Source organism: Drosophila montana, unplaced genomic scaffold (assembly GCF_035044405.1).
Source record: "Drosophila montana isolate Dmon_TW-CO22-7 unplaced genomic scaffold, ASM3504440v1 contig_203_1, whole genome shotgun sequence".
NCBI classification, from domain to species: Eukaryota; Metazoa; Arthropoda; class Insecta; order Diptera; family Drosophilidae; genus Drosophila; species Drosophila montana.
Genome location: NW_026996956.1, coordinates 1,160,392 through 1,173,575, shown reverse-complemented (window position 1 = coordinate 1,173,575; position 13,184 = coordinate 1,160,392). Strand labels below are relative to the sequence as shown.

Sequence of the window (13,184 nt, the reverse complement as noted above, 5' to 3'; positions counted from 1 at the left end):
GCTCCTTGAAAATGAGTTTCAGGCCGATCGCATGGTAAACAAAAGAGTTCCATACAAACGTTTCTCGCGATTTTTCGACACTTGCGAATGGAATTCCCCGAAACCCCGTCTTAACGTGCACCTTCATCACATATAGTAAATACAGTGAATTTTAGCTTCCTAACTCTTACGGTATGGGCTGTGCGTTGATACCAATAAGTCAGTCAAAAAGTCAAAGAGCACAAGCAGTTTTATAGATAGAGATGGGGTTGTATACATATGTGCGTTACACATTTCAAGGCAAGAATTATATTTAATACCCCCAACAATAAATAAGCAAGAGGTTCTAGTTAGGAGGCTCTTCAGGAGTTCCCTACTAGGGGATACCCTAAACCGTCTTCTACCAACATCGAAATCTTGCACTGCGCGGGTTATAGGCGGACCTAAGTTCAAAATTTCAAGTCTCTAGCTCCAAAGGTTCAGAAATCCTTGGGTTCATACATACGGCCGGACAAACAGACGGACATGACTAGATGGACTCGGCTTGTGATGCTGATCGACAATATATATACTTTATGGGGTTATTTGACGGAGTCAGATAACGTCGAGAGCCGTTATTAGAGCCGTTGTATGATATCCAAATACTCAAATGTTATTAAGTTCAAATGTTTACACCTTTTGTGTTAGCAACAAGTCAACAATTCTAATTTTATACAATTCCAACAGAACTGTAATGAAATATGAATGCTCTTTAGGGAAATGGTATCTCTATATATAAAAATGTATGTCCTGCCTAAGAGACTTACTGACTGAAATTCGGAATTGGGTAATTCCACCCGCACGTAGGGAAAATTCGCAAGAAACGTATGTATGAAACCGTGTTGTTTACCATCCGATCTGCCTTCAAAGATCTTTGTTTAAAGTCATTTGAGGGGTATTTCGCACTCTTCGGAAAATCCATCCCTCCTTGGTGCAAATGTGGGTCAATGATTTGGTGGGTGATGTTTCGGGCACAAATTACTTTCTAAGAATATTTATAATAATTCATTTGAGACGTGCTTCACACTTTACGCAGAATCCAAGAATACATCGGTGGAATTTGCGATTTTTAAAGCCCTACATAAGAACTTAATGAATAATGAATGTCTCACCGATTTTGGAAAATCCATCCGAAACTGTGGTAAATTGACGGAAAACGGTTGTAATAACAGTTCAATGATCTTTGCAAAAATTAATTTGAGACGTGCTTCACAATTTCCGCAAAACCCTCTTCTTGTAGATGAATGCGTTTCAAAAGATGAATGGGCGAAGTTTTAAGTTTCGTCCGATCGGCCTTAAATTTATTTTTAAAGCCCTACATAAAAACTACATGAATACGTTTTTCATATTGATATTGATATTGTTGCGCCATGTGCGTCAAGGCTAGCTGTGAGATACACTCACACGCTCACGTGTGAGCGTACGCACTTAACGCTTGGAAAAACGATACATATCAGAAGTGAGACTTGTGCATTTTGTTTAATTTTAAATGAAGCAAGACGGCAAGAGCGACGTCTGACGAATTCACCCTTATCCTCAGATGGAGCCCATTTCACGCCTCAGGGGCGTTTTTCAATGATATCTGCCTTAATCTGTGCAATATTCTGCGACTGACATACAGAATCGCACAAAGGATGTAGTTGCAAATGATTTCCTAATGCCCACCAATGATTGTGAATTTGGATTTCATCTGTTGAAGAACTGAAATCAAAATCGAAATGGAATTCAATCGAATTATGTGAATACGCAGCGCACAGCTACCCGCACAATAGCTCAGACACAATGGCGCATTCGCACACACATATACTCACCTCTTCGTAGGGATAACTTATGTATGAATTAAAAGTTCTGTTGCGTAAATTATGCTGCACAAAAGTGTGTGCAGCTTTTATTTACCTGCCTGCCCTGAGTCGTATGGGCGCCTCATGAATTGCATTTTTTTTTATGTTTTTCACAAGAATATTTAAATTGAAATATCGAATTTTTAAAATTCAAAGTTACAAAAAGATCCATTCGATTAAATTTTCCTTTATTCAGTTGATAAAATTAAAGAGTGAAATTATCGTCCTTTATTCAAGCTGATTTCTTGAGATCGTATATTTTAAATTGTTTAAACAAGGGGCAGAAAATTACAATTTTAAAAAACTCTTTCAATACTGTTATAAAAAATTGATTTAAGATTTTAATAAAATAATGAAGTTACAGAATATCATTAATATACTTGCGCATTTCTTTGACAATCGTATAATTGACAATCACAATACTTTTATATCTATTTACACTCTACCTTTAACTCCTATGTTTTGAGGCTGTGAGGTATAATCAAGTAAGAGGTTCTAGTCGGGAGCTCCCGACTAGGGGATACCCTGAACCCTCTTCTTCCAACACCAAGTGCAGCTTGCGCTACGCGCTCGTTTGCTTTAGAAGAAATAATAATAAAATAAAAATAAAAAAAAAATTGCTCCCTTGGCTGGATTCGAACTCGCAACTAACCGCACCACTTGTTGCACACCAATAATTGCGTTTTAATGAGAAATAAACCAATTGAAATAGCAGCAATAAACCAATCAAAGCAGACGCGCATGTGTGTGTGTACATTTATACAGAAATTCTTGGAATTTGCGCTAGCTGATGCTAAAACGTGCGCACATAACTTTTGTGTTTCATACCGGATCTTAACGAAATTTTTGACAGTGCATCTTATTGTAGAATAGAATATAGAATATTTATGTATTCTCAATTGTGTTATCAATCGCATTAATTGTGGCTTAAATTAGTGGGCAATACAAGTTGGTTTATTAACTTGATTTATAGCTTTGTGGTGGTAAAGAGGAGGTGGCGATAGCTATACATGAAAGATACTTGATATATATATACTATTCTAGAAGCTACATGTCAAGTTTGGTGACTCTAGCTATTATTATTGACCAAAATTGCCCAAAAAACGGATTTCGATATCAATTTTTATCGATTACTTGGAAACGGGGCAAGTTATCGAATATCGGAAACAAACTGCGCGGGGACTAGGAGGACCTACAGCAAAAATTTCAAGTCTCTAGCTCTTATAGGTTCAGAGATCCTTGCGTTCATACATACGGACAGACGGACGGACGGACGGACATGGCTAAATCGACTCGGCTGTTGATGCTGATCAAGAATATATCTACTTTATGGGGTCGGAGATGCTTCCTTCAGCCTGTTACATACATTTGCACAAATACATTATACCCTTTTTACCCGTTTTTAATGGGGTCAGGGATTAAAAATTTTTTATAGCCCCGAAGAAAGAAGAAGTTGCAGGCTACAGCAACAAAGCATTTTCAATGGTTCATTGGCTTAATATGCATAAATAATAATTTTATATGCGAAAATTAAAGCTGACGCCTAAATCACTGACTTAGCCAAGACAAACGCGAATAGCGAAAAGCCGACAGGCAACCCTAAATGAACCTCCACCCTGTGACCCAGCAAAAAGCATCAAAAATTAAACAGCTCCGTCAGTTGAATAAACAAGACAACCAGCTGGACAGGCCGGTGAATGCGAATAAGGAAGAATTTTACCTTTCTGATATGCAAATGTGACGAAAGAGCCTCCAACAATAACAACAGCACCAGTTAGGAACTGAAATAGTTGCCAGTTGTTGGACTTTGCATGCATGAATACCGCACCTCGCATGGAAATACCATTGTTTATATAACGCTGTTGTTTTCGTTTTTTCTTGTTTTCCTTTCTTTGTTGGTTTCCAAAACTTCAACACACGTATCAAACATCTGAAAGGCATGAAGCCGCGCATTAAGAATCACTTTCGGGCTCACCAACTCTCCATTTGGCTGCGTCTGATACCCGAGCTACATCGCGCTGGTATGGAGGATGTGATAGCACGGCACAATCTATTTCGCAATCACGACGATATGGAATTGTACGAGGGACCGGTGAAGCCAGATCCATTTGGGCTCTCAACAGGCACAACAAAATCGTCATCCTCTGCCTCGTCCTCGCGCTTTCTGCTTATCGATGAGCAATTGATGATGAAGAAAGGACGCGGCCTGAATGCCTCGACCTATTTAAATGGCATATTGGGTGGTAAGTACCCCTATAAAATACAAATAACCATGCCATTTGCTGTGTTACTTTAGCTTTTAGTAATTGGAAGTGGAAAATAAAAGACCAACAGTCGTCTAGGTTATCTCCTCAGCTACTGACAAATAGACAACCCCAAATAGAGTTATGTGCTTGTCAAACGCTTTTACTCCGAACAACAAAATGAGAATCATGAAGGGTAGCTATAGCAAGTCAAAGTGAAAACCAGTTACCCACTCGCACCCACCTAGGCGCACACTTGCAGGTCAGACTCCTGTTATTCCAAATTATTATTATAAATGGCAGAATTCTGTATCATCACAGCATCAGCTGTATCTTCCCTGAAGTATAAAACCCTAGTTTATTTAAAGCTTTCTGATTGTTTAAGCCTGGGTTAGAAATTCAACCCATTGAGACATTAATTTCTTGGAAAAAAACAATCCATTGGCTATTATATTTGTAATTGACCATTATCAAGACTACAATTCTGGTCTTTACTAAACCAGATTGTAGCTGAAATTCAAGTTCATTTTTTACCAGTCAGAACCTACAGGTTAACTAGTTGTTAAAAAAGTATTTTTCAAATAATGTTTTCCCCTTAAATAAAAGTGGCTTGAGGGAAACTCAATCTCAAAGTATAAATGACTACATAAATGCTTTGCTATGCTATGATTTTACGGATTTAAGTGTAATTTAGTAATTACCTTCATGGTATTTCAAATTGTTCACATCATTTAATCTACTGAAAAAATGAAAAACTAAAGGCTCGAAATGCCAAGTTAAATTAATGAAAAATATATTTTTCCAAAAGGATTGCCTCCTGTCATAACCAACTTCAGTAAATTCAACACAGCTAAAATGATATTTCCAACACCGACTAATTGAAAGATTGATATGCCTTTGTGACCCACTGCAATTTATTTTTCTTTGAACAGTACACAATTTTTGGATTTAATCTGTGAATTAGATGAATGACTTTTCTGTTGCATTAGGCAATGTAATTAAATTTATTTGTCGATAAAATCTTTTGAATAATCGTAGCAATAATTAATGCAGAGGATACCTTAACCTTTACCTTAATAAGAATATACATTTTGAAAGTTGCACTTAATCAGATGTTTTTATATTGTGGAATGTGGAATGAGATAAGATTAACAGTCAACTGAACTTGCCGGTCGCCCTCAAAATTTTAAAGTAGAAAAGTGAGAAATACATAAACATAATATCGAAAGATATATTTGAAAATTGAATGATCGAAAACCTGACGGTCGAACCAATCAGAAACTTAAACCAAACAAGTAATAGGTTCTAGTCGGGACCTCCCGACTAGGGGGTACCCTGAATCCTCTTCTTCCAACACCAAATGCAGCTAGAGCTACGCGCTCGTTTGCTTTAGTAGTAATAAAGAAAACTTAAAAAAAAAAATTGTTCCCTTGGCAGGGTTCGAACTCGAAACTAACCGCACCACTTTCCGACGCCTCTACCCATCAACCACACCAATAATTTAGTCTTAATGAGAAAAAAACCAATTAAAATAGCAGCACCGAAAACAATACAATCGCAAATGCAATGCTGTTGATAGAATTCAAAGCAGACGCGTATGAATGTGTGTGTGTACATGTATATAGAAATTCTTGGCATTTGCGTTAGCAGCTGCTAACACGTGCGCAAATAACTTTTGTGTTTCTTAGCCGATCTTAATGAAATTTTCGACAGTACATCTTATTGTAGAATAGAAAATAGAATATTTGTGTATTCTCAAAAATTCAATTGCATATAAATTGTGGCTTAAATTGATGGGCAATACAAATTGGATAATTAACTTGATTTATAGCTTTTTGGTGTTAGCGGGGAGGTGGCGATAGTTATGAAATGAAAGATACTTGATATATATATACTATGCTAGAAGCTACATGTCAAGTTTGGTGACTCTAGCTCATATTTTTTACCAAAATTGCTCAAAAACAGGATTTCGATATAGATCGCAAAGGGCACTAGGAGGACCTGCAGCTAAAATTTCAAGTCTCTAGCTCTTATAGGTTCTGAGATCCATGCGTTCATACATACGGACGGACGGGCAGACAGACGGACATGGCTAAATCGACTCGGCTGTTTATGTTGATCAAGAATATTCCTTCCTTCTGCCTTTTACATACATTTGTACAAATACATTATACCCTTTTAACCCGTTTTTAATGGGTTTAGGGTATACAAAACAATACAGTCGTAATTGCCGTGCTGTTGATATAATTCAATAAAGACGCATCATTTCAATAAAGCGCATGAATGTTTGTGTGTACATGTAAACAACAATTCTTACAATTAGCGCTAGCTGCCGCACAGGTGGCCAACAAAAACATGTTTTCTCTTATAACTTATGTGTTTTTTAAGGGAGAGATATATAGTTAAATACTAAATACTGAGAATCGCATAGAAGAGCAATATTTAAGCTTTTTCCGCACTCCTAGCAGAACATAAATGCATACATACTTACAAATATAAGCATATACATAAACATAAAAACTTGAGCACATACGTCATACATATGTATATGCAAAGATATTGAATTTATTAAATTTTAAGCAAGAGCCTTCCACTATTTCCAGCCCAGGGAAAAATCTAAGTCCTCCCCTACTACTTTAAGCCCCGAAAAGTTGAAATACTTTAAAAAAAATTCAGAACATAAAAATTATTGACTTGGAAAGTAATATGATAATATGTAATAACAAACGATTGAGGTAATTTTTTTGGTTTTTTAATTTAAATTCGATGAGTTGTAAGTTAAACTTGAGTTATGCTGTTCGGTTATCGGCAACTGGTTTTGCTTAATACTCATTTTGCATGTACTCCCTGAATCTAGAGTCTTTTCATATACCAAAAGCCGTAGACCCAAATGTGCGCGATGGTGACAGCTTAGGAAATAGAAAAGGAGACAAATCAAATACTATGCATACGCCATGTGAGACCAGGCATTGTGTTGTGACAGGTTAGCAAATGCGAGATCGTTGGGCAAATTTTTGCCAAGATTGCTGGCATTTTCTTTGTAGGGACTTAAGAACGGAGATAGCGATTAAAATCAACACTATCTGCTGAGGGGGTTGGAGTAAGGTGATTTGTTTAGTTGAAAGGGGTGTGGGCCTAGTCTGACAGTGTTTACTTCAGTTTGTGTGTGTGCCTGAACCATTATGTTTCCATTTGTGTGACCAAATGACCCGACTCTCGACCCCCAGCTGTGCCTTTGCTTATAGAAGTTAAGTCCGTGCGGGCCGCTTTTGGCATTTGTATTGTGTCGAGGGCTGACTTTTAAAATTGCAGTCAATTGTAATCTGTATTGGCTCCACCCTGTATGTGTTCCTTGTAGACATTTTCATATTGTCTTTTGGGCGAATCGCACTCGACAAAGATACCAAAAATTTCTCGCATTCATTGCTTTTCGGAGTTTGGAATATGTTTGGCTTTTGTGATTATCCTTAGACGCGTTTGGGTCTGCCACAAATGCAAACCACTTGTGCGTAATTTTTATTCACTTGCCGTCCAAGTTGCAAAAAACTCATTAAGCCAGTTTATATAAAACTCGTGGCGAACTTTCCCAAAACTTACCCTAAATTAACAGCAAACTTTGACGATGGTCTTTGCATTTTTCATACACTTAAAGTCCCCAGCTGTGCAGCTTTGCGACGCAACAGCGACATCCTTGGCAACGTCGAATGCAACTCAAACAAGCATCCGGTGCTTGTTGGCGGGCGTGGCAAGTATCCACTTCTTTGACAGCTGTTCGCTTATCGCAAAGTCAAAAGTAAGACGGACAATTTTGAACGGAACTCTCGCTGTTGCTCGCCCTCGGTTTGAGTTTGGCCGATGCAATACGCATTAGATGACAGGACCGTCGACGAGGGCGGTGATATGGGCGTGGCTGTGGGGCGTAGGCAGTTGCGTTTGGGTTTGCTCTGAGGCTGGCTTGCCTTTAAAGTTGTTTACATTAAAAGTGATCTGAATGTTCGCTTATCTGCACTTCAAACTGTTTGTGGGGACCCGGGGACTCTGCTGCTCAGGAACTTGCACATAAGCAGCATTGAGTTCTTTGAGTGTGCTAAAGGTAAAACCTGTTGGTATATTCAAAAATGTCAAAAAACTACATTATTCAAGATTTTCTTAAAGCCAGACTGAACGAGAAACTACATTTATTTATTAACCTGCTTTATATGCCCAATTAATCGATATTTATCGACTTCGAAAAAATAACAGCTATTGAGCATTCAAAATTAAGTTGATTCTATTTTACTATTCCTGGTCAGTGTATCTTATACGGGAAACTACTCACTAACTTTCTTGTCTAGCTTTCTAAATTGTATATGCTCAGCAAGTCGATATTATTGATTTCGTGAGAATTCGAGTTTTCGATCATCATAAAATCAAAATGATTTGCACGCTCTATAGGGTATACTACATTTCAAATTTTAAGTTTCTAGCTCTTAAAGACTCTTAGATCGACTTGTTTATAGAGATCGACTGAGAGAAAACAGACGACCCCAAATATGAACATGGTTCGATCAAATCATCGGCTTATGCGGATAAAGAACACCTATACTTTATAAGGACTGACAGAACCGTCCTTATGCCTGTCACATAAATATATCTGCACAATTTCGCCATAATTTTGTACAAGAATTAGAGGCTTAATTTAAATATATTTAGAAATAGCTTTGTTTCTGTAACTTTTATATTTTGCAAATATATATTTGGCAAGCTACAAACGAGACGACTTAGTGAAAAAACACAGCTACTTACTAAAGCAGTGCCACAAAGTCAACTAAATCTTCCCAGAACTAACAGCCGAGACTAACTAGAACGACTTGTGGTTGGCGACTGACTTAACTGAGATAGGATGAAGTATGTGTGGGAATGATCCAACAGCCAGAATGTACAGAATATTCTTTTCAATTAGTGCAAGAGGGAGGGATGCTGCATCATCAAAAGAAACTTACCAAAATACCCACTGAAAGGGTTGAGAAAAACTCGTTGCAAACACAGCATTAAATGATGAAAAATTATAAAATGCCTGAAATGCGAAACAGCTGACAGCCTGACAGTCAAGGACGCAGTGACTGGCAGTCAGGGTAACGCCAGGCCAGGCCAGCCCAGGCCAAGCCACAAAACACGGCTACACCCATACTCTGAAAGAGTAAGGGGCAGAGACAGAGATAGACACAGTGCGAGCGAGATGGCCATCGCGACAGTGTCCTAGTGCCATATGGACTCGACATAATTTGACATTCCCCCTTATTTACGCTGACTACGCCAACTGCGAGCCACGGTTTACCACTGTCTATGTTGTTGTTGTTTTTATACCCTGAACCCAAAAAAGATATAACGACTGTGTGCTAATTTACGTAATACGCATATGTTCTATATTATATATTTTTGATCAAGACGACTAGCTGAGTCGATCTAGCCATGACCGTCAGTGTGAACGCAACGAGCATGGAAACTGCAAAATCTAAATAACTCCATTCCTCTTAAAAATTAAACCTAAAGTCATTTTAAAATATATTTCATATCAATCGGACTATAAATACCGAAGTTAATCAAGAAGGTACTTCCCACACATAATGTGCGCAAAGGGAAGAATAAGCACATCCGCTGTATTGCGCCTTTTGTATATGCAGGCAGTATTGTTGAATGTTTGTAACGGTCGCTTAGCGCCGGGTAAAGGTTATCTTCTAGTCAGGCACTCCCAGAAGAAGACTTTAACTCCTCAGCGTCGTGACTTTGGCCCGAAGACAAACACAAATAAGCCAAGTAGAAGCAAAAATATAAAACGAAATGGGCATAGTTGTATGCAACTGAAAACCGAAATATCCTCCAAGAAAAGACTCCGTTAACAAAGCGAGCACAGAAATCGGAAAACCCAACAGTGTTGAGCAGCACAAGAACCGTTCTGCAGTTGAAGTTGAAGTTGGCGGTGACAGAATGAGAAATGTGTTGAAGGTTCTGGTTTTCTTTTTAATTTATTTTTAGTTCTTCCTTTCTAAATTGATGGGTTCTTTTTTGTCTTAGTTTGCTATTCAAATTGTTTCCGGCAAAAAGGCTTGAAATATGCAAGAATATCATTCCTATTACTTCCTAGTTCTCAAGTTTTTAAGATAGAAAAGGAAAGAATAATTGAGCCAAGCCAGTTCGAACCAAAAATTTAAAAGTTTCTCGCACCGAAATTAAAGGCAGAGTGCTAGTCAAGCCGTATATTGAAGCCACGACAAATTTTTCTTACGGCTTGTAGTTCTGCTTCCCATCACAATACATACGAGTCCTAACCAGTCTTTACTGGCACATAACTGAGTTTTATGAGCCATCGCTGAACTCATTTACGCATTCCCCTAAAAGAAGAACAAGAAGCAACATCGTATATGATGGAAGCATAACTCTATGTTACTTAGTGCAAGGTAGGAAGTATCCCTGCTATTTTCAGAACGAATGAGGCATGTAGTATGTAGATTAAAATATGACACGAGCTTTAAGCCGAAATACCTAGTTTTTATACCCTGAACCCATTAAAAATGGGTAAAAAGGTAAAACAGGCAGAAGGAAGCATCTGCGACCCCATAAGCCATGTCCGTCTGTCTGTCCGTTTGTCCGCCTGTCCGTCCGTCCGTCCGTATGTATGAACGCAAGGATCTCAGAACCTGTAAGAGCTAGAGCTACTTAAAAGCTGTTGGTCCTCCTAGTTCCCGCGCAGATCGAGTTTGTTTCCGGAATTGATATCCTGTTTTTTTAGCAATTTCGGTAAATAATATGAGGTAGAGTCACCAAACTTGACATGTAGCTTCTAGAATAGTATATATATAAAGTATCTTTCATTTTATACCTATCGCCTGTCAGAAGAAGAGGGTTCAGGGTATTCTCTAGTGGGGAGCCCCTGACTAGAACCTCTTACTTGTTGATTATGAATTTGCATAAGCGGTCTAAAATATTGGCTGGTTAGTTTTGAGAGGCGCCTGGTAATGAAACGTAAACTCTAAGCTACAATAAGTCGGAACAAATTGAAATACCGCCTCGTGGCTTGCTGCTTTCTTGAGGTAATCGCTTCTTAAATGCACGGATATTGAATGATGCCCCGACTTCCCCTGCACGGGGCAAGCATCATCAGCTGCTGTCGCTGATATCTAATTTATGCAAAGTCATTTAATTGAGGCTACGCAGCATTGCAAACATTTTGCACGCCAAGCATTCCACTTGACAAAGCGGGTGGGAGTTGGCGGACGTTTGAGTGTGGCCACTTGCAGCCTAAGTTGATTTTATGGTTGGGTTTTTGTCATTCCACTAATTAAAGGCACATTAGGCTGCCTCTATCTACCAGGCCAAGGCAATCTCTTTGGGCTTTTGGTTATCTGACTCAAGCCTTGTGCCCTCGTACATAATTATGTAGGGTGCTTGAGAGCATTTGGTCGGCGGTGGTTGCCTTCGGCACAAATTTAACTTTAACGCTCGGTCTTGGGCATAAAAATTAAAAGGAATTAAAATAGAAAATTTGCCATGACAAAAAAGGCGTATTTCAACTTGAAAATAAATGCAAAATGGAGCGTTTTTGATAAAAAGCTTAGTCAAAAGCCATTTAAAAATATTCGACTACGTTACGACAGGTCGGTTGCGCTACGGCTGTGTGTGTGCATACTTTTTTGTGGATAAGGACACGCAATTTATCTGGTTGGGCCATTCACCAAGAGGGCTGCCAGCCAGCACATGGTCGGGGGGGCCTGCAAGTGCTTGCTCCTTAAGTCTATCAAGTGACCGGTTAAGTGTCTACAAATTGCCATTGGCGAACTTCATAGACCAGTTAGGGTTAGAATTGCCATTGCAAAACCCAGCAGAAATTCATATTCAGATTAGCTGAGAATGTATGTTTATCGACTCGTACAACATGGTATGCAAGTAATAAGGTGTCGTCAACACTTCTAAACGTGCGAGTTCTTGTCAGCGTATAGAAGTCTTAATAAATTACTTTGAGCACAAATGGCGAAACAGCTCTCCTTGGCTTCTTAAAATACAAAATTCGCTTTTGGTATAAAATGATTTGTTGATGGTAACTACATTAAACAATGCAAAAGTAGTTGCCCGTATATCAACCCCGTATACAAATATTTTGAGCACCATCATAAAGGCACGTCTCAGTTAACTGTATCTTAATTCAATTTATTATCCGACTATGTGTTATTCCTAAATATTTAGCTGCCGAATCATCGCTCATTTCCCCCAATTGATCTGACTTTTATTAATTTTTTTTAAATGAAATATATTTATGGTACAGATAAAAAACAAACAATGCAAAACAAATCAAATGCTGCGCTGACAGACTTCTTTAAATGTATTTAACAAAAAATTATATTTTATCAATTTTTATTCTATAAAAAATTAGAGCTTTCATAATTTATGGTTTTAGAACCAAATTGGCTGATATTTTGACACACAATAAAATATTGTCAAATTTAATTTAAAATGCAAATGAAAGCTCTCTTTTGGCACTTGGCAGCTGCGAAGACCGACACGAAATATTGAAAAAAAAAAACAATATGGCAATGCTTGGGTGCTTATTATAGCACTTTTGGTTTATTTTCCAAATATTTATGCAAATACCTGGACAAGACTTTAATTTCGTGCAGAAAAGTGAAAACCAAAACCTTTAAGACAGACGATATCAACACTCACACACATACATGTCTTGCAAAGAGAAGGCAGCTCTTGAGGCACACCATCGAGACAGTCAGAGACAAAGCATACACAAAACAACAAAGGCACAACAAAAACAATAAACAATATTCAGACCCTTGAGCACACTTTCAAGGAAGTGAACTTCAAAAGCATTGAAGCACATCTCTTCACGCAGGTGTTTGCATTCTAATTTTGTATTTACGTGCTTGCCACAGCAAAAATAAATACAACAGAGCTGGCAACTAGAGATCAAAAGCAGTTCAGCATACAAATCATCCAAAATAAATATTTTCCTGTGCAAAGATAGTTTCATCTAGATTTAATTTACAGTAGTCGGTCAGTTTATCTCTCTGGCCATTGCATTTAGCACGATTCAGCTTAA

At 38.1% G+C, this 13,184-nt stretch overlaps 1 protein-coding gene across 3 annotated transcripts in view; it reads left to right on the top strand.

The window, feature by feature from the left end:
- Positions 1-13,184, top strand: part of Nlg4 (Neuroligin 4) — a 90,556-nt gene that overhangs the window by 44,741 nt on the left and 32,631 nt on the right. For all 3 annotated transcript variants that reach the window (XM_064679573.1, XM_064679575.1, XM_064679574.1), the window contains exon 9: positions 3,797-4,102. In XM_064679573.1, the coding sequence (XP_064535643.1) occupies positions 3,797-4,102 (306 nt within the window). The remainder of the gene's footprint in view (positions 1-3,796; positions 4,103-13,184) is intronic.